The following is a 22,912-nucleotide window of genomic DNA, read 5'->3' as shown; positions in this document are numbered from 1 at the left end:
ATATTCATCGGAAAAACTAGAATACATGAAAAAGGGAGACAAAAAGAAAAAATAACTAGAAATGTTTGCAAGATTCAGGTTGGGAACAGAAGCGAAAGCAAATAAGCATTGGCTCCCAGATGAGAACAAACTTTGTAGGATATGCAAAAAAGAGAAAGAAACACTGAATCACATACTAGAAAAATGCGAATACACGGGAAGGGAGCAGGAGAGCTGGGTGCAACAGATCACGAAACCAGGAGCACAAGCGAGGATGTGGAGCATTTTATGGATTAGAAAGAGTAAAGAAAAAGAAACAAATGAACAGCACATCAATCCAGACTAGAAAGATAGCTGTCTTAACTACTTAACACTTCTTGTATTTCTCTATTATATCTATTTTTAAATCCGATTTTCAGGATTCTCTTTCTTTATATTTCTTTTGTGACATCTCCCTCGCTTAACTTTTCTATATAAATTTAATACTCATTTTATGTGCTTTTTGTAAATGTCTTCCACTTTTTTTTGCTTTTACCATCCTCACACTTCCACTCCATAAAATATTATACTTTTAACTGTCGCATCCAACAACTATTTCCTCCTAGCCCAATCATTCTTACATAACCTTTGCCCTATCCTCCAAATACTTACTGTTTTACGCATGTCGTCAGATAGATACAGAGTTAGAGCGGTAGCGCATGGTCGCTTTTTACATTGTAGAAGAATACTGATTAGTAAATGCAATCTTCTTGTTTGATGTAATGCAAGTACTATTGTTCTTTACAAGTGCCTCCTTCTTACATTCTAACAATTGGCGACGAGGATGAAAAGGCAGTTTACTCATATATTTTTACGTACATACAAACCACGCCCGACTCTAACCTACAATACACCTACATACACGGCGCCGATCGCGGGAGTGGATACAGTACAGTGCAGGAAGTGTAGCTAACCTACAAGCTAGCACGTGTTTTTCAAATTCAAGTTACGATAAAGTATGGTCATTAACTCCTCTTGGGGCCCAGTCATACAGCGCAAGATGTCAGAAATCACATCAAATACACTGCAGATTGAATTTTTCAACAGCGAGGTTATTACATGGACTCGATGGGTGAAGAGATTCGAGGGCGCGTTTACACTAGTTGGCTGGGACCAGGGGCTGAAGGCCAAAGCCCTTTTACACTACATTGGGAATGCAGTTTACAATACATTGTGTGATAAGTCTGGAGCAGACGATCCCTATACAATGACATACGATGTTATTTGTGCTAAACTCAAAGAACTCTACGAACCAACTGTGCTTGAGATAGCGGAGAGTTACAGATTTTACACTCGTAAGCAGGAGCAAGGCGAGTCAGTTCAAGCTTATGCAAATGCATTAAACAAACTAAGTGTCAACTGTGATTTTAAGGAACATGCTAAAAGAGCACTCAGAGATCAGTTTGTTATGCTCTACAAACAGCAGTTTCAGTGGAGCTCACGTCAAAAGAATTTTCTGCTATGACTCAGAGTACAGCGACAGTTGATTTATTACATAAGATGTACAAAAAGAGAAATAATACAGGGTACAGTCAGCCCAATAAGAAATACAACAGCCATGGCAAAAATGATACTCCAAGTGGTGATAAGCAAGTACAGTGCTACAGATGTGGTGGGAGCCACTATCCAAAAAACTGCAAGTTGTCCAGTAAAATTAAGTGCAGATTCTGTGGAAAACTAGGACATGTTGAGAAGGTGTACTTCAAGAAGAAAACGAACACTGATGAGGTGAATTATCAGGGAGCGGCTAGTGATTCAGATAGTGACTGTGAGGAGTACTGGCCTCTGTGTGTCCTGGAGGGGCTCGGCCCAAATGCGGATCAAGTTCACTCCGTTGAACACGCTTTGTCCAGAGAGAAAATATACTGCTTGGTGTCGGTCAACAGCGTCATGGTGAAGTCCGAGGTGGATACGGGAGCTGCTGTGACTATCATGAATGCTGATCAAGCCAAAAGGATCCTGTCCGCATCAAGTGCTCGTGTGAAATTGCATAAGTCTGACTTACACTTATTGTTAGTATCATATTGCAAAACACCTATTAATGTTCTCGGTTATGTTACTGTTGATGTTGTTTTCAAAAATTCAAAATTTACACTTAATTTGTATGTTACAGATGTACAGCGTGATCCACTCTTGGGTCGAGAATGGGTAATGCAGTGTATCAAATGTGAGGGTGCGGATGCAATTTTCCATTCAGTTTTGGCTGTTGAGGAAGCAGCAAATGTTGATGTTAATGCGGAAGTTAAGCAACTTTTACACAAATACAAAAATGTCCTAAGTACAGATATGACAGAAATTGAGGGTTTCAAGGCCAGTCTGACTTTGAGAGAAGGTGCAAAGGGAGTTTTCTTACGTGCCAGGCCCTTGCCGTTTGCATTAATTAAACCAGTTGAAGATAAGATGAAAGTTTTAATTAAACAAGGGATACTAGTCAGAGGGCAACCCCTATTGTACCTATTATGAAGAAAGACGGGTCAGTACGTTTATGTGGCGACTACAGTGTATCCGTAAACCCCCAATTAATAATATAATTTGTGAGCATCCGCTACCGACCATTGATGAATTGCTAACCGATTTGCCTAATTGTATCGCGTTCGCGATTTTCGATGTCAAAAACGCGTATTTACAAGCTGGAGTTACACCCGAAACAGCTGAAATCCTAACACTAAATACGTCACTTGGATTGCTGCAACCTACTCGTTTATTGTTTGGGGTTGCTTCAGCACCCGCAATTTGGCAACAATTCATGGATTCAAAACTTAAGCCTCTAAAAGTAGTTAAAGTATTCCAAGATGACATTAGGATAGCAGCTAAATCAATTACAGAACTTTAACAAATCTTAGACAAAGTTTTAAAAATTTTACATGATTGCAATGTCAAAATAAATGTTGAAAAGTCTTAAGTTTTATGCGAAAAGTATTAAGTACTGCAGATATGTGATTGATGGAGATGGAGTTCATAAAGATAAAGCTAAGTTTGATGCAATTGTTAACATGCCTAGGCTGGCGAATGTTACAGAGGTCAGAGCCTTTTGTGGAATGATAAATTTTTACAGTCAAAGATGCTAGTACAATTTTACATCCACTCAATCAGTTACTGTGTAATAATAATAAGTTCGAATGGAAAGAACCGCAAAAAGTGGCTTTCCAGCGAGCTAAAGAAGCTTTTGTTAGTAATAAAATTTTACAGTTTTTTGACCCTTCAGTACCACAGGTGCTTGCCACGGACACGAGCCCGGTTGGTCTGGGTGCTGTTTTATCTCACCGATACCCAGATAAGATTAAAAAACCGATTAAATTTATATCTAAAGCACTTAGTGATTTGCAACGTAGATATAGTCAAATTGATAGGGAAGCTCTTGCCATTATGTGGGCGATTAAGAGATTGTTTAAGTATTTGTACAGTCAAAAATTCATTCTCGTTACTAATAATAGAGCATTGACGCATATTTTTGATTCAAATAAACAATTACCAGTGTATAGTGCATTACGAATGCAGCATTATACAATTTTTCTTAGAGCATTTCGATACACCGTAGAATTTCGCAAGTCAGAACACAATGGCAATCCTGATTGCTTGTCAAGACACCCTATGGGAGAACCTAAGTCAAATGTTGATGTTATAGATATATTATATTGTGATGTATTGAGTAACTTACCTGTAAGTGCGACTGAAATTTTAGAAGAAACTAAGAAAGGTAGTGAGTTGAAAAAGCTGTATAAAATGTTAAAGTTAGACAGTAGAGTAGATAATACCTGGGGTATTGATGTACATGAGTTTGCGATAGAAAGCGGAATATTAGTGCGAAATCATTGCATTATTATACCAAAGTCGTTGCGTAAAAGAATACTGAGTGAGTTACATTCTGGGCACTTTGGAGCAGCTAAGATGAAGGGACTAGCTAGGAGTTACTGCTGGTGGTACGGAATTAACAAGGATATTGAAAATCTAGTTTCTAGTTGCAGTAATTGTCAATCACAATTAACAAATCCAAGTAAAGTTGAACCTCACATATGGGAACCAGCAGTGGCCCCTTTTGAAAGAGTTCATATTGATCATGCAGGGCCGTACATGGGCCATACTTTCTTTTTGTTAATTGATGCATACTCAAAGTGGCCAGAAGTTCACATAGTGAAGAATATGCTTGCGGAGACCACAATTTTAGTCTGTAAAAAAATCTTTTCGGTTTATGGATCACCCTGTATATTGGTCTCGGATAATGCACGAACCTTCGTTTCATCTGGCTTTGAAAAATTTCTGTGCGAACATGGTGTTTACCATCGATTACCGGCACCCTATCACCCAGCTACCAATGCCCAGGCAGAGAGGTTCGTTCAGACAATCAAGAAAGCCCTAGCAAAAATCCCAGCGAAGTCCAACATCCAATATGAATTGCAAGAGATCCTGACGCAGTACAGGAATATGCCGCATGCTCAAACAGGCCTCTCCCCAGCGGAAATGGTTTTCAATCGAAAGATAAGGGGAAGATTGGATCTGCTAAAACAAACACGTGTACCTAAAAGGAAGGATTGCAATATCGAAAAGGATAGCGGAACTTTTAAAGAGGGGGAGAGAGTGATAGCTCGTGGGTACGTTGGGAAAAGTAAATGGAAATTCGGTATAGTTGAAAAAAGGACAGGAAAACTACACTATAGAGTGCGCACTGATTGTGGCCAAGATTGGCGCAGACATAAAAATCAGCTCAGGAGAACTGGAGTGCAGCTCGCAATGCCGGTAAATGAATTTGACTATTACATTCCTCCAGAGGAGCGCATACAAATATTGCGTACGGATGAGAACGCTCCTCAGGCGCATGAAGAGCAGCCCGATAACGTAGCAGCCGACAGAGCAGCTAAATCAGCCGAAGCGCAAGATAACATGGCTGAGTTTGTACAGCTAGCCGCACCACCCGCATTGCAGCGCAGAAACCCACTCCGGAGAAGGAGAAGGCCCGAGACACTGCATGATTATATTGTGGATGTCAGCCTGGATGAGGGCGAGAACCCAGTTGAAAATTTGCATAGTTTTAATATAGATTAAGTGAACTTATTTACGCGGGGGAGTGTTGTGCCCACCTATGTAGTGGTAACGCGGTAGCTAGGGAGTATGTGTGTAAGGTAGAGAGAGTGTGCAGGTCGTCAGATAGATACAGAGTTAGAGCGGTAGCGCATGGTCGCTTTTTACATTGTAGAAGAATACTGATTAATAAATGCAATCTTGTTGATGTAATGCAAGTGCTATTGTTCTTTACAAGTGCCTCCTCCTTACATTCTAACACTTACTAATAAGGTGCTCGCTTTCGCCAATTGAGTATCTATATGTAGGTATTTTATCACTATTATTTTCCCCCATTGCATATTCTAACTACGTATATTTTTCTACCTTCCCAATCATTTCACCCTTCCACCTAACTTCCTTCTTCTTTTTATCTTCTTACCCCTTCTCCAAATTCTATAAATTTCGTTTTACCTTTAAACCCCTCTTTCCTAAATATTGTAGCGAGCATGAGTGTGTTTGTGTGCGATCGGGCACACGTGTGTGTGAACGGCTTATCGATTCGCCGACTAACCGCTGGAGCCTTTCTTCATGTGCGCCGTATTTGTAAATGTGTGTGTCGTACCTGCATTTTGGGAAAAAAGTTAAACAGTTCAAAGAAAAAGAAACTTTTCCTGACGTTTCGAGAAGGTTCCCGACAGAAATCAAAAGAGTATTTAAAGGAAGAGACGATCGCCGAGAGTAGTAGAAATAAATTGACCGTTACAGAAGTGAATCGAGAAATAAATTGACAGTGATAGCAGTGAAATAAATAGCGCAGTGAATAGTAATATATCAACCGTAGTGTAAATAAATAGAATAATTCATAACCTAAGTTTAGTAATAATTTAATCTCTTTAATAATTAGTGTAAATAAATAGTTTCTGTCTTTATCAGTCTTAAAAGTTATTTTGTTAAACCTTCGAACATTACAACTGGTATCAAGTGTGGGGTTGAGTAAAAGACATTACAATGGCAAAGAAGTGGTACGAATTAAAAGCAGCTGAGTTAAGAAAAGAATTGGAAGAACGGGATAAAGCGACAAACGGGAACAAAGCGGAACATCAGTGGCTCGCAGATGCGTTGAAAAAGGATGGCCATGATCGCAAATGATGAAAAGTTTAGAAAAATTGTAAAATAAATTGAAAGACAACAGTAAAAGTTTGGAAAATAAATTGGAAGAAAATAGAAAAAAAATGGAAAATAAATTGGAAGAAAATAGTAAAAGTTTGGAAAATAGATTGGAAGAAAAAAGTAAAAGTTTGGAAAATAAATTGGAAGAAAATAGTAAAAGTTTGAAACGTGAATGGGAAGAAAAATTTAATAAGAATATTCAACAAACAGAAGAGAAGATAAAAATGCTGGAAAAATTGATTTTTAATGGAAAGATAAAACCAACCGAAGGGGATGTTGGTGCATCTAGTACACTCAACGAAGCTAACCGAATCATCTCCAAGTTCAATAAAGAAACTCGAAAGCTAAGATGTTGGAATTGCGGCGAACTAGGTCATACGAGGAGGTAGTGTAGGAAAAGTACTCCTTCCCCAAGTACTCGACGTCAACAGCAGGAAAACTAGATAGGGTCGACGTAACGGGGCAAACGTTGACCCACGGACAAAAAGACCCCGAATTTATCGCACTTACGAAGACCTTGAAGCACCAGAATAACAGTATACTCCTATTTGAAAAAATAGATGGATGAAGATGCGTGTTTCTCTTGGACACTTGGGCCACTAGGAGCATAGTAAAACCCAGTGTAGTCGAGGGTTCTAACCAGGTCGTCTCAACTAAGTGGGTTCTACTTACGGCTACCGGAGAAAAAGTGGTTGTTCATGACGAAGCTAACATGTCACTTGAAATCGGTAAGACTGTTTTTGACCATCGAGTGCTTGTGGCAGATATTGAAGATGACATAATTCTTAGGCTGGACGTTTTACAAAAATACAATTTTGACATGAATTTAAGAAAACGCGTTGGCTGTAACCCGAAAGGTAAATTTTGAAACAGTACCTGTTGAAATAAGTGGAGTGATTGACAGGTATTGTAGAAATCTAATCAGTGAGCAGAAATGCAAAGTGCAACATCTACTTTGTCAGAATGCCGACGTCTTTGAGACTGACAAGAATAGTAGGGGAAGGACCAATATCGTAAAGCACAAGATCAATACCGGTAATGCGCAGCCTATGTAAAAAACTAAGACGATTGCCCCTGGCCAAGAAGGAATAGTCCACGAAATGCAGGACACCGGCATAATTGAGCCACCCTCAAATCCATGGACATCACCGGTAGTATTGGTAAAGAAGAAGGATGGGACAACCCGTTTTTGTGTGTATTACCGACAACTCAACAACGTTACCAAGAAATACAGTTATCCACTACTAGGGATTGATGACACCTTGGATGTTTCTGGTTCGAAAATGTTTTCCACGCTCGTTTTGAAGAGCGGATACTGGCAAGTTGCTTTAGATGTTACGGATAAGGAAAAGATCGCCTTCTCGAACGGCACGGGCCTATGGCAGTTTACAGTTATGCCTTCGGGTTATGCAATGCCCCGGCGACGTTCGAAAGGTTGATGCAAAAAATCTTGACTGATCAAATTGGAAAGACCTGCTTGGTATACTTGGATGACGTCATAGTCATTGGACGCACCTTTAATGAACACCTGCAGAATTTACAAGCGGTATTCCAGCGGTTACATGAGGCCAATTTGAAACTCAGTTCGAAAAAGTGTCACCTTTTCTGCGAGGAAGTTTCTGACTTGGGACATGTTGTATCAACAAAGGGCGTAGCCATGGATCCAGAAAAGATAAAGGCCGTGAAGGAATGGCCAGTGCCTGAAAATGTCCACGACATAAGAAGCTTCTTAGGATTGTGCAAGTACTATCGTCGCTATGTTTATGGATTCGCCAAAATCGCCAAACCTTTGACACGTTTAACCAAAAGTGACCGCAAATTTCATTGGGATTCGGATTGTCAAACGGCATTTGAGACTTTGAAGCATGCTTTAATCACAACCCCCGTTCTGGTATATCCCCGGCCCATTGGAATGTTCATTTTGGACACCGACGCCAGCAATGTAGGAATGGGAGCCGTTCTTTCGCAATTACAAGATGACCAAGAGAAAGTAATCGGCTATTTTAGCAAGACCTTATCAAAAACCGAAAGAAACTACTGCGTCACTCGGCGAGAGATGGTGGCTGTAGTAGGGTGTAGAATATTTTTATAAATACCTATATGGACGAAGATTCACCATACGCACCGATCATGCAGCTTTAAAGTGGCTTCTGAATTTCAAGAATCCGAAGGGCCAGGTAGCTCGATGGATTGAGAAGCTACAGGGATATGATTTTGACGTCGAGCACCGGCCTGGAACCGGACACAAGAATGCCCACGCACTTTCCAGTAGATCTTGTCAAACAGACTGCAAGCAGTGTGATCGAATGGAAAAGAGTGAAGAGGCAATTCGACGCGTTACGGTAATCGATGACGAGTGGTTACTTGACAATATAAAACACGACCAATAAATCGACCCGTACTTGAAGAAGGTAATGGAATGGAAAAGAGACGGCAAACGACCAACGTGGCAGCAAATTTCATCCTGTATCCAAGTACTAAAATCGTTATGGGCTCAGTCGGACTCAATGGTTTTGGAGGATCGCATCCTGAAGCGTGTTGTTGAAAGTCCAGATGGAGAGGAAGATAGGAACTGGTTATTCCTCGAAACAAAATTAGAGAAGAGTTGCATTATCTTCATGATGGATCATCTGGTGGCCATTTTGGAGTGAATAAGACGCTTGGGGAAGTTCGAGAGCGATTTTATTGGGTGAACTGTGAGGAAGATGTCAAGAATTGGTGTAAAAAGTGTACCACCTGTGCCGCGAGTAATGGACAACAGAAAAGGCCAAGGGCGCCAATGCGTCAATACATTGTCGGTGGCCCCTCCAAACGAATAGCAATCGATGTGGCGGGTCCATTCCCAGAGTTCGAGAAAGGTAACAAGTACATCGTGGTCGTTATGGATTATTTTACCAAGTGGGTTGAAGCCTATGCCCTTCCGAACCAGGAGTCGGAAACAATAGTTGAGGAGCTGGTGAAAGAGTTGATCAGTCGTTTTGAGGTGCCCTTGGAGTTGCACTCATACCAAGGGAGGAATTTCGAATCGGCTATTTTCCGTGGAGTATGCGAGCTTCTAGGAATAAAGAAAACTTGAACTACCCCACTCCATCCACAATCGGGCGGCATGGTTGAGCGAATGAACCGGACCTTGATTAAATATCTCTCCATGTTAGTGTCTAATCACCAAAGGGATTGGGACCGCTATTTGCCTTCATTTTTAATGGCATACCGTTCATCTGTCCAAGAAAGGACTGGCCAAACACCTGCCAGTTTCCTTTTTGGAAGGGAGTTACGACTACCTTATGACCTCAAATTCGGCTGTAAACCAGGAGATGACTTGGCTGGGAAGTTTATGTTACCAACCTCCCAAGAAAGCTTAACGATATCCACGAGTCGGTTCGTCTGCATACACAGATTGCTAGTGACAGGATTAAAGAAAACTACTTTATCAAGGCTACAGCAGGTGGTTACCAAACTGGAGATCTTGTTTAGTTGTATAATCCTCGTCGTCGCCGTGAGATAATGAAGAAGATTAACGACGTGTTCTATCGAATTAAGAAAACTCCAAATGGGAAGCCGAAGGTAGTCTATTTTAATCGCTTGGCTCCATTCGCCGGTGCAAATGAAGAGGAGGTGCGGGTCAGATTATTAAGAACTATTCCTTCCGAGCCCACATTCGAAGAGTTCATGAAGGAAGGCCCCCATGTTAACAGGAGATTTGTAGTGACGTAAGAAATCCTACGAGACCTCTTTGCTGTATCTAAGGAATATTCTCTGGCCCATTGCGTTTCAAAGGATCTCAGAATGAGCCGTGGTATTGCTTCCGTGTTCAAACGCAGATTTGGCTGTTTGGAACATCTTGAAGACCAAGTACAGAAAGGAAGAAGACTGTTGTGCCTGCCTGACGGACGTTGCAATATCTATTACCTAGTAACTAAAGGAAGATGCTCTGATAACCCAACTTATTGAGACCTTTGGGACGCAGTAATGGAACTCCGCGGACATCTTCTGGAGAATAACCTACAGAAGCTGGAGATTCCGAAGCTTGGTTGTGGACTAGACAACCTAGATTGGAGGATCGTACGGAACATGATCGAAAACCTGTTCCGCTGTACTGGAACGGACATTTTGGTTTGCAGTAATAACCCCAATCGGACCAATCATGAAAAGACCGTGGACTGTTGCTTCTATTCCCGGAGCGGATGTCGCGAAAGCGAGAACTGCATATTTCGGCATGATCCTGCGGAACGGAAAGTGAAAACATCGTTAAGGAGGGGGCAGTGTAGCGAGCGGGAGAGCGCTTGTGTGTGATCGGGCATACGTGTGCGTGGACGGCTTATTGATTCGCCGACTAGCCGCGGGCGCCTTTCTCCATGTGCGCCGTATTTATAACTGTGTATGTCGTACCTGCATTCTGGGAAAGCAGTTAGACAGTTCAAAGAAAAACGAAACGATCCGGATGTTTCTAGAGGGTTCCAGGTAGGAAACAAAAGAGTATTTAAAGGAACAGACGATCGCCGAGAGGGAGTAGAAATATATTGACTGTTGCAGAAGTGAATTCAGAAATAAATAGCAGTGAATACTGATATATCAACAGTAGTGTAAATAAATGGAATAATTCATAACCTATAATAATAATAATAATAGTAATAATNTAAATTGACAGTGATAGCAGTGAAATAAATAGCGCAGTTAATAGTGTTTTTAAATTTTTTAATAATTAGTGTAAATAAATAGTTTTTGTCGTTATCAGTCTTAGAAGTTAATTTGGTTAAACGCAGGATCATTACAACATCAAAGCAATATCGTCCGCATATAACTAAGTTTCCCCTGGTAGGTATTCTATCTTGCCCATATGCCATTTTTATCCATCTAGAGTTATAACTTCATCTGTTTCTTTTGATATGGTAGTTTTGTATTGGTGAGATAGAACTAGCGACAACATAGAATTATTAATACAAAAGTCAATTCTTACCCAATAAGTGCAATCAACTTTTCTTTCTTTCTTTTTATATCAATCTATTTTAACAAGGTAGGCTAAGATTATTATTGTATTATTAAATTATTACTTTACTATAATTAAGTTGGTGACTAATCATTCTAAACTATGTAATCAATAATCAATATTAGATTAAAGTAGTTTTATCCAATTTCTGGTTAAATACATAGTAAGTTCATTTTATTATGAAAATTCGCTTTTTTGATACCTATACCTATCAATAGGTCATGAACCCAGTAAGCTTAAAAAAGTAAATACTGTTGGAATGAAAGATTTACTCAAAGTTTCTACTTGTATGACTCTAAATTCGGTTGCTGCAAATAGTGGTCAACCTGAATGGCTGGGAAAAAATATAGAAGCTCAGGTCATAATTGGAGTCAATGTAGATGAGAAAATTACACTCATAATTACACAAAAACATACCTCAGCTGAAATTATTAAAAAACTCGAGTATCTATATGATCAAAGGAGTAAAAAATCTACTGCAATGTTGCAGCAGTAATATTTTAGTTACATGTTGAATTAAAGACGGTTACAGAAAATTGCGTATTGTGGATGGGTTGACCCAGGAAATCAAGGATAGTTGGATATAAAGGTAAAGCCTTAAAAGACCTAACGCACTACGAATGATCTGAGTTTGCAACTGAAGTTTTAGCAAAACACAAACAGAATGATGAGACTAGAAAGCAAATCGTCGAGAAACGACAGAAACTGGAAGCAGCCAAGAATCTAGCGAGCCTGGCCGAAAGAAGCAGTATGGATGCTACTACTACAATAGCTGGCACATTAGGGAATGTTTCTGAATTTAACTTGAAAGTAACTGGACAAATTGGTATGAGAAGTTGGAGCAATACATTGTCATTAACAATGTGCAAAGTAAACACTGGATTTCCTTGTTTATTACACTTCTAAGTGATGAAGCGTAGGCATTATTAAAGAATTTGTGCTCATCTAATACATTTAAGCAAAATAACGAAGGATTATCTTCAGTCTCCGCCGAATATCACAATGAATAGGCATAAATTTAAAGAATGTAAACAACTGTCAGAAATGCTCATCAAGTCAACGCTTTGCTAAAAAACGTGGCAGAGTTCTGTGATTTTGGGTAGGGATTGGAAAACAACCTCCGAGATCAGTTTGTGTGGGGCAGTGCATGTGAATTGATTAAGAAGGAACTTCTCGGAGAGCAAGGGTTATCGTACCAATGTGCGATAGAGATCACTACTTCGATAAAAACAGCAGTGCGTGATGCGGCAAATATGAAACCCGAGCCAACTGCACCTGTCAACTAGCTAAAAAATAAGAATTCTGCTAAAGGTTGTCCTTTTTTTCATTATACTCAAACTGTCAGCCCGTTGTATGATTTGTTGCGAGATGATTCAAAATAGCAATGATCTAAAAGGTAACAAAAAGCTTTCGAGTTTGTAAAAGAGAAATTGATTTCACATGATATCTTAATACATTAAAGTACGGAATTGCCTTTGAGATTAACATGTGATGCATCCCCCAAAAGGGTTGGTGTTGTAGTATTTTATATTTTACCGAATGGTGTGCAAAGACCTTTGTATCACGAGTATTTACGCGCGCAGAGCGTAATTACTCGCAGCTGGATAGACTGGCAATCGTCTTTGTCATAAAGAAATTTCATGAATTTTTGTACAGCCGTAAATTCCGTATAGAGATGAATCATAGACCTCTAACTTTTCTAATGGGTCATGGCCCTAAGAAAGGTATTCTTGCTGCTAGTCGGGTGCAACTTTGGCAGTTTTTTTGGCGGGATATGACTTTGAAATATATCATATCAAAGGTACGGATAACGGGCCAGCAGACGCTTTGTCAACAATTTTATCTAATAAAAGGCAATTAAAGTGGCTACCGAGCACTTTAATTCGATGCACGTTCCAGATTTGCAAAATGGATGACCAAAAATGGATGGCCAATTTACATAAACTCCGAATTGCAATTATTGAGAACGGTTGCATTCTTTGGGGCTTTGTTATTCCTATTGCACTACGTGCAGATATTCTGGTTTAATTGCATGCCGCTCTTCTGGGCATAGTTAAAATGAAGACATTGGCTACATCATTTGTATAGTGACCTAAAATCAATAAAGACATCGAAAAATTTATCTAAATCTTGTGAGCTGTGTTTGAGAAATAGTGAAAATTCACCAAAATCGGTTTTACACGTCTGGCAATGGCCAGAAGGATCAGGCCAATTGCTTCACATACACTATAATAGACCTATTGATGATTTCATGTATATCATAACTACCGATGCATACTCTCAATTGGGTGGATATACATGAAATGACATATATAAATGCTGGTAAAAAAATCACAGTTCTTAAACAATGTTTCAGCACGTGGGCGTTACTTAATACTATTGAGACGGACAACGGTCCGAGTTTTATTTTCGAAGACTTTTTATAGAAACTTAACATAAAGCACCATTTGACACCCCCATATCATCCAGCAACCAATGGGATTGCGGAAAATGCTGTTGAAGCTTTTAAGCATATGTTTAAAACAATGACGAGATTCGATTTTTTTTGTTTTTGTGGAAGAGGGGAAATCTTCAAAAGACACCCAGCCGTCCGTACAACTGGGTAGTGTCGGATTGCCGAGGAAGAAGTCCTCGGACCTACCGGCTAAAACCCCTCTACCTCAGGCAGTTCTAGCACCAATCAAGGTCCTCTTCAGCCGTATGTGTTTCTGTATTATGTGATTGTGGTTTTTATATTATGTGTCTGTTTATGTTTGTGTGTGTGTGTGTGTGTGTGTGTGTGTGTGTGTGTGTATTTGTATTGCATTAACTGTGGCAACCTGTGTGTGCATTAAACTGAACTGTGGCGTACGCTTTAGTTGTGGCAACGCACATTCGGNACCATATCAAAGGTTATCAAATATGGAATTCTTAAAAAAGCAAAGGCATTATTGAAGGAAATGTTACTTTTACTGGTAAAATACAAGATGCTGAAAACAAGGTTTATCATGATAAAGAAAGTTTTTATGCTTACCTGAAATGATGAATTTAAAAACCCTAAAGAACTCAGTGACAATAAAAGGTTAGGAATTCAACAAGATAATTAAAATGAAGAAAACTTGTCTGCAGAAGATGCTCCAGTGGGAGACAATATCAACAATTTACCTGCAAGAGAAGTGCTTCCTGCTGCAGTGGAAACCAATGTCAATGTTCATACTCCAGAAGATGTAATTCCAGCTCCAGTAGGAGCCAATATTAATGATTCAGCTGTCTTCGAAGAACCTGTAAATAATGTGAACTAAAGACAATTAAGAGATGAAACCTGAAACCACCAAATTATTTAAATGATTATAATGTTGAAAATCTATTCATGGCTATCGGAGGAGAACCTTTAACTTATCAACAAGCCGTATAAGGTGAAGATGCACAACAGTGGTTAAATGCTATTCAGGATGAACTGAGGTCTCTGAAACAAATTAATTATGGGAATTAGCTGCACCACCTAAAGGCTCCACTATTGTGGGCAATAAATGGGTTTTCAAAGTTAAAACAACTGATGTCAATGGAAACTCACGTATATACAGAGCAAGGCTGATTGTTAAGGGTTTTACTCAAGTCGAAGGAGTTGATTTCAAAGAGACCTTCAGTCCGATTATCAGATTTACCTCTATCCGAATGATTTTAGCAACAACGGTTCAAGAAGATTTGATACTTAAACAATTTGATTTTAAAACTGCTTTTATCAATGAGATATTCAAGAAGAAGTATTTATGGACCAACCACAAGGATTTTCTGATGGTACCAATAAAGTATACAAGCTGTTGAAAAGTATTTATGGTTTACATCAATCCTCCAGGTGCTGGAATCAAAAGTTGAAAAAGTTTCATATTACCTATGGTTTAGAAGAATCTAAAGCAGATACTTGTGTATATTTTATGAAGAAAGATAACAAAAGACTAATAATTGGAATATATGTGGATGATGGCTTGGCTGCAAGTAACAGCAATGGACTGCTGGAACATTTTCTGCTGAAACTTCAAGAAGAATTTAAAATAACTTATGGTGATGCAAATGCTTATCTGGGACTGCAAATAGAAAGAAGAGTTGACGGATCCATATTTTTAAATCAATCTGCTTACACTGAGAGGCTCATCAAACGGTTTAAGGTAGATGATGCTACTACGGTCATTATACCTGCTGATCCTCACCATGAAATGTGTCCAGATGTACATAAAGGAGACCAATCTGCTACATCAAATGCACCTTATAGAGAGCCAATTGGAGGTCTCTTATATCTATCCACTGGTACAAGACCTGATATTGCATTTGCCGTCCAGTACCATTACATGAGAGAAAAATATGAAGAAAAACTTTTTGAACTACAATACATCAACACTCTGGAGCAGACTGTAGCCATACTGACAAAACCTTTGGCAAGAGATTTTTTAAAACGCACCGTAATCAAATCTGCAGCAACTGTGAAAGATTTTATGTTGAAAATTTTCTTTTTAATATTAACAATTTTTATATTACATCTATCCACTGGTACAAGACCTGATATTGCATTTGCCGTCCAGTACCATTACATGAGAGAAAAATATAGTATGCGTACAGGGGCCGACAACAAAAGTGCCACAGTTGGGTGTGTAGGTTGGGATGCCACAAAAATACGTGGACCTGTATAGGTGTGTGTGTGTGTGTGTAGGTGTGTATGTGTGTGTGTGTGTGTGTGTTTATGTGTGTGTGAGATCAGCTCCGCATTGTACGGACGGGTTGTACCCCACCCGAGCTTTAGTTAGGTCGGAAAATGCGAACACGTTTAAAAACTATTGATTCATCGGTTATAATAATACAGAGCTGCAGCAAGTAGAGTGCAGGAAGTTTTCTGGATCCGTAGAGTCAAGAAAGAATTGGAAATTGTAAATGCCTCGAAACCAGCTAAATTATACATCGATAAAATCAGGCAGCAATACGAATGCTTGAAAATGCTGAGGATGGAAAGGCGACAAAAAGAAAAGAAGCCTACAGAAAGATAGGCACTGCTCTAATCAAAATTCGTGCATTTAACGGTCATGCTTGTGAATGAAGCCAGAAATTAGGGAGAATATCACAATGCATGAATTAAAGTAATGGGAACTACACCAAGGGGACTTTTGTGTAGCTGGCATATAATGAAGAATTGGGTTATTCAAGAAAGATCTAAGGCTGTATTTTTTCCTAATGGAAAATAACAGCGACATATGGCTTCAACAGACACGTTAGACTCTTGGCATCAACGTATGGCTCATCAAAATTATGGCGCAGTAAAGAATATTTTAAAGTCACAAAATATAAAAGTAAAAGATGATGATGAAAAATTATTTTGCGAACCGTGTGCAGTTCGAAAAATCCACAGATTACCGTTTCCCAAGAGTGAAACTGAAACAAGTCATATAGGTGAAATAGTACATGCGAATCTATGTGGTCCTTTGAGTGCAAAATCATTGAGAGGTGCTAGTTACTTTTTATTAATCAAAGATGATTATTCACATTTTCGTACGGTTTATTTTATTGCTGCAAAATCAGATACACTGAGCTGTTTACAAGACTATGTAAAGAAAGCTAAGAAACATTGTCCAAAAGGCATTGAAAGTTTTAGGACTGACAATGGTCTTGAGTTTGTCAATCAAGAAGTTACACAGTTGTTGGGAAAATTTGAAGTTACTCATCATAGAACTGTGATATATTGTCCAGAACAATATGGAAAAATAGAGCGAGAGAACCGCACTATAGTGGAAGCCAACCGCACAATGTCGTATGCTGCAGACATGGAACACAGATTCTGGGCAGAAGGAGTGAACAATGCTGTCTATAATTGTGTAGGGACTAGTAGTATTTCTGGCCAGACACCTTTTAAAATCTGGTTTAACAAGAGGCTAAATTTGAAAGAATTGCGCATATTTTGTGAAAAAGTCATTTTTCATTTATCACCTGTACAGAGATAAAACTTGAAATAAAAGGCAACGTTGGTATATTTTTGGGGTACAATGACCATATCAAAGGTTATCAAATATGGAATTCTTAAAAAAGCAAAGGCATTATTGAAGGAAATGTTACTTTTACTGGTAAAATACAAGATGCTGAAAACAAGGTTTATCATGATAAAGAAAGTTTTTATGCTTACCTGAAATGATGAATTTAAAAACCCTAAAGAACTCAGTGACAATAAAAGGTTAGGAATTCAACAAGATAATTAAAATGAAGAAAACTTGTCTGCAGAAGATGCTCCAGTGGGAGACAANGGGTTGCCACTATCTCGTTTTCTCTTTGCTAGGAATTACATAGGTAGGGTTGCTACCTCTTAAGTATAGTGGGGTTGCCACTATCTCGTCTTAACTTTGCTGGAAATTACATAGGTAGGGTTGCTACCTCTTAAGTATAGTGGGGTTGCCACTATCTCGTTTTAATTTTGCTAGAAATTACATAGGTAGGGTTGCTACCTCTTAAGTATAGTGGGGTTGCCACTATCTCGTTTTAACTTTGCTGGTAATTAGGCAAATACAACTAGTAAATATTGAAACGAAACTCGAACAGCATTACTGGAATGATATGAGTTACTTACTTTACATTTTTAATCTGTTGAAGGCCATGGTCTTAACTGTTCATGGACAGCTACTGTAGTTTGTTGCCCCTTTCTGTACAACGCATACCTCTCGTTGGGAAGCACTGCTTGGATAGTATAAGGTCCCTTAAATTTAGGCTTCAGTTTCTATCCGCCAGCTAACTGTGAGTCTTCAATAGCCACGACATCGCCCTTGGTAAAACAGCTTGCTAGAATATCGGGTTGCGTTAAATCGCTGAGCCTGTTTGTTGGCATTTTCTTCAATTCGTGCTCGAGCTACTTCAACAGCCTTGTCAGGATCGATGAAGTCATCAGTCGGAAGGTTTTCTAAAAGTTTCCGCGTTGCAGATAATTTCGGATTTACTCCCAAATGAAGAACTGCTGGTGCATAACCAGTCACTGAATGGATAGTCGAATTGATATTGTCTTCTATCGCTGCTAACGCGGTTGTCCACGTGTTTTCTTTTTCATCAGTAAGTGTCGCTCGCAACAAATTGAAAACGGTTCTCATAACCCGCTCAACCTATCCATTTCCTCTGGGTACACCTGTTGCGATATGATGGAGTTGAACATTATTTTCACTGAGAAAATTTCGAAAATTACTGAAGTAAAGGCAGCTGCTCTATCGGCTATAATGAGTCGCGGTTTTCCTAGTTCTTCAAATACTGGTAATAACGCTAGAATTGAGCATTCAGTTGTTTTCTTTGGTGTTGGTTGTAGGCGACAGAATTTCGAAAATGCATCAATTATTACTAATATCTGAGTGCATCCATTTGATTTTACTAAAGGACCAGCATGGTCAATATGCCATGTTTCTAGTATATCGTTAGGTTTTTCACCATGTTGCCACAATCCGCGTCGAGGACCGGTGTGGGATTTTCCAAGAATACATGCTCTGCAATTGTTGATGTATTTTTTTAAACATTTACCCATTTTTGGCCAAAACAAATCCTCTCGTATTTTCTGAATGCATTTATCCCAACCGATATGTGAAGATAGGTCATGATATAATCGCATTGTAAGCAAACGCGCGGCAACTGGTACAAAGCACTTAGGTGGGTTTGTTTTGGTTACGACGATATTATCCACAACAGTATACTTGGGATCGGCATCAGGATTGCCAAACACTTCTCGACAGAATGCGTCATTGTTTTGGAACTCGCGTAACGTTTGCTTATCGGATAGTTTGTTTGGGTTAATTGTTTTCAAAGCACATATTTTTAATTAGGAGCTGTCATCTACAGGGTTTCTGCTTAAATAATCCACGTGTGCCATTTTATTTCCCGGCCGATATTCGATAGAAAAATCGTAGTCTTGTAATTTGACCCACCATCGCGCTACACGCGGATGTAGGTTTTTCTTTAACGCAGTCGCTCGCACTGAATTGCAGTCCGTGTATACCGTGAAATGAACACCATAAAGATACACCCTAAAATGTTTGATTGCTTCCCCTATTGCTAATGTTTCTAAATCATATGAATGATATCTGGATTCGTAGTCGGTAGTACGACGGCTGTAGTAGGCAACAGGTCGAATAACTCCATTTTCCTTCTGAAGAAGTGCGGCTCCAATTCCAAACGAACTTGCGTCTGTATGTACTTCACAGGGCAAATCCGGATTGTATATGCGCAAAACAAGTGAATCGGTTAGCTTGTTTATAATTGATTGTCTTACCGATTCACATTCAGAAGTCCACTTAAACACACTGTCCTTCTTCAATAAGGTAGATATCGGTGCAGTTAGTTGAGAAAATCCTTTTATAAATCTCCGGAAGTATCCGGCTAGTCCCATAAACTGACGTACACTTTTCACGTTAGTAGGGGATGGCGCGTTAGTTAATGCACTAACCTTTTTGGGACTAGGACGTACTGTTCCTTCACTCAATATGACACCTAGATATTCAATTTCTGTTGCAAAGAATACGCATTTTTCGTAGTTCAAAGAAAATCCTGCAACAGCTAAAGCACTCAATACTTTTTCCAAGTTTTTCAACCCTTCTTCAATTGTTGCAGATCGTATTAACACATCGTCGATATACACCGATGCTTCTTTACCTTTAAGGGGTCCTAGGGCTTTATCAATTTCTCGTTGATAAATTGGTGGAGCGTTGGCATAACCAAATGGCATACGGTTAAAGTCATAATGTCCATTGGGTGTTACAAAGGCCGTAATATGTTTTGAACTTTCCTCTATTTCCATTCGGTAGAAACCTGATTTCATATCTAATGTCGTAAAGTATCTAGCGTGGCACAACGTATTTATTTGATCTTGTATAACTGGTAGCGGATATCTCTCGCGTATAACCTTTTTATTAACATCACGATAGTCGATACACATTCTTAATTGTCCATTTTTCTTTTTTACTAACACAATAGGACTGGCATACTCTGAATGGCTCTTTCGTATGATACCGTCTCTCAAAAGCTCACTTATTATTTCTGCGACTCGAGTTCGTTCTTCGTATGCTAACCGTCGAGGATGATACGCTACAGGCACATTATCTTTTAGCCTTATTGTCATTTTACCGGTAGTAATATGATCGGGGGTTTTGTTTTTATATATCGTTAACAAGTTTTCTAACTGTAACTTTAAATGATGTTCTAGTCCAGGTTGGTTAACTTTAACGCCACTCGTACACTGCAAGGTTAACATTTTCAAGACATCAGGTGGTTGATAATACAGTCCTATCCCGTCAATATCTTTTTCGACACGTACAGAAGGTTGAAGAATAACATCTAAACCGATAAGAATATCGATTCCACTTGGAACAACATGATCAGGAACAACAATGAAACTAATGTCTAAGGTCAGCTTTGGCAAAACAGTTATTAAATCACAAACACCTATAGCATAAACAACGCGATTTCCAAATCCGACTAAAGCACGTACACCGCTACCGTCGATCGGCTTAACTACTCCGTTTATTGTTTTTACTACGGACTGTTTTATGATCGAAGCATCGGCGCCGCTGTCAACACCATATGTAACGGAAGGAGCACTATTGTTACACAATACCGTAGCTATTGGTGTTTTGATTAGTTGGCGTCACTTTCTTATTACAAATGCTTTTTTCGGTCGTCCATTCTTGTACCAACAATTATCTTCGGTATGCCCCATCTTCTTACAATGGTTACAAGTTGGAACCGAAACTTCTTTGGATTTTGGCTCTTCACGAGTAATCTCGGCTAACTCTTCTCGTTTACGAATGCCTTTGCATTTACTTTGTGGATGACCCAGTCGACCACATTTAAAGCATTTTCCTTTAAAATCACTGAGAGACCGTCGATGTCTTGACTCGCCTACTAGTGCCTTCACATGACGTTCGGACTTTCGGCTATCAGAGAATTTTACGTCATTTCTTTTAATTCGACGCGCATCAAACTCTCCAAGTAACTTCAGTAGTTCACGTTCGGAATTAGGTTTTTGAATTCGAATTGCTGATCGTGCCTCGCTATGTCCTAAGCCATGTTCAACCATGCTAAGAACAGTGTTCCACGGTAGCTTATCGTAGAATCTGTTAATCATTCTGAGTTTTTGATTGCCATAATCGCAAAGTGATTCACAGTCGTTGCTCTTCAGTGTGGCTGCTGAATATGCTCGGGCTCCTGGTGTTTCTTTATCAGGAAAAGCAATAATTAAATCTTGGCAGAAATTATCCCAAGTTCTATTAAGAGGTCTCCAATCGCAATAGTAGCGGTATCCTCGATGACGTAATGCATCGCCTGCTTTGGTTATCATAAGAATGTCGCTTATTCTTAATTCTTCTTTTAATTTCGTGCAGTCGTCTAACCATTCATTTATTGCTGCGAGCTGTCTTTGTTGTTCTGCTACTAAATTAACGAGCGTCTCTTGCCACTGAAATTTAGCACGCTTTGATTCTGAACGTCCATCAGGAATTTCCTCTTCAGTCACTTTCAACGTCACCTTGTCCACACACTGGCACATGAAATTCATTGTTCTCCGCCATTTTTACCCATAAACTTTTCACTTTAATCCTTAATTATTACTTTTTTCTTACTATTATCGTTTTTAGGAAGTTTCTTGAAAATCCCACTCCTGATATTAGCTATTTATTTAAATGTTTATTCGAAAAGTGGTACAGTAGTAGATTGTATCTTATTCAATTCCCTGGGCGTACTGCCTCCGATTCCCCCTCGGTTGATTGTTCGGTCCCGTTCGGCTATCCTGCCGTGACGTGATATAGCGTTGGCGTGGTAGCTGCTATTATCATTATTATTGTATCCGCTTACATACATTATTTTTTGGCAAGACGCTTATATGATTGATGGCATACTGAACGTTTCTGGATTGAGTAGCACGTTTGCTTGTACGATGTTGTTCAATCAGCTCATCGCAGTCAATAATGTAAGCTTTGCCGTTTAATTCCACAAGAGTTAGAATCTGTAAAATAAAATTTATCTTCATTTTTTTTTTCATTATTCCAAATGATTTGCCACATGAAAAAACAATTGTACCAGTGCATCTTTTAATGTCATACCAATACTGTGACCATTTATTGATTCCTGTAGACTGCCGAAATGTTGCGTATGATTATCATAGTCGATATCAAAGGACATATTGAACATTACGAAACCATGTTTTATTAGTGCCAGATTGCACACTTCCAATAACCCACTATCATCAATAGGGTATGCATCCTCTGAATGCTGTGACGTCAGATCACGAATTGTTTTGTAGACTAAGTCTCTCTCTGTTAAATTTTCGTTGAGTGTGTTTGTTGTCCATATTCTTGGCGAAAAGTGAAGAAGATGGCGTATATACAAGCAAACGATNCGTATACAATTCTCAGACCTTAAAGATGATGCTATATCAACTTTGAATATAACCCGGAAAAAGAAAAATTAGAAGCACTTTATCTGAAACAACCTCGAAAACTATAAACAACGCAATAACTACTTCGGACAATAATTATGAGGAACAAACTAGCAATTAATTTGCGAAAAGAACTTCAGAAGAGAATTATGTAGTTTAGATGTACCAAACATGTAAGATTTGTTAACATACCTTTGTTTTATTATTCATAATTTATTTTTACCTTTAAGAGTGAGCAGCAAAATCAAATTTTGGAATTGAATGTAAAATTATCAATGTTGGAGAAAGAAAATGAAGCATTGCAGAACGTCTGAAGAACAGTGAAA

The 22,912-nt window shown here is 39.0% G+C and overlaps 2 protein-coding genes across 2 annotated transcripts; both read left to right on the top strand.

Moving 5' to 3' along the window:
* The first annotated feature begins 1,018 nt into the window (after window positions 1-1,018).
* LOC108739984 lies at window positions 1,019-1,483 on the top strand. The gene has a single exon (XM_018474129.1). The coding sequence runs from the start codon at window positions 1,019-1,021 to the stop codon at window positions 1,481-1,483; it is 465 nt and encodes a 154-aa protein (XP_018329631.1).
* Window positions 1,484-3,906: 2,423 nt separating this feature from the next.
* On the top strand, window positions 3,907-5,058 carry LOC108739983 (uncharacterized protein K02A2.6-like). Its single transcript, XM_018474128.1, has one exon. It carries the CDS (start codon window positions 3,907-3,909, stop codon window positions 5,056-5,058), a length of 1,152 nt encoding a protein of 383 aa, XP_018329630.1.
* The last annotated feature ends 17,854 nt before the right edge of the window (window positions 5,059-22,912 follow it).

Source organism: Agrilus planipennis, unplaced genomic scaffold, assembly GCF_000699045.2.
Source record: "Agrilus planipennis isolate EAB-ADULT unplaced genomic scaffold, Apla_2.0 scaffold244, whole genome shotgun sequence".
NCBI lineage: Eukaryota > Metazoa > Arthropoda > Insecta > Coleoptera > Buprestidae > Agrilus > Agrilus planipennis.
The sequence above is the reverse complement of the archived record's forward strand: the minus strand, read 5'-3'. Positions and strand labels throughout refer to the sequence as shown.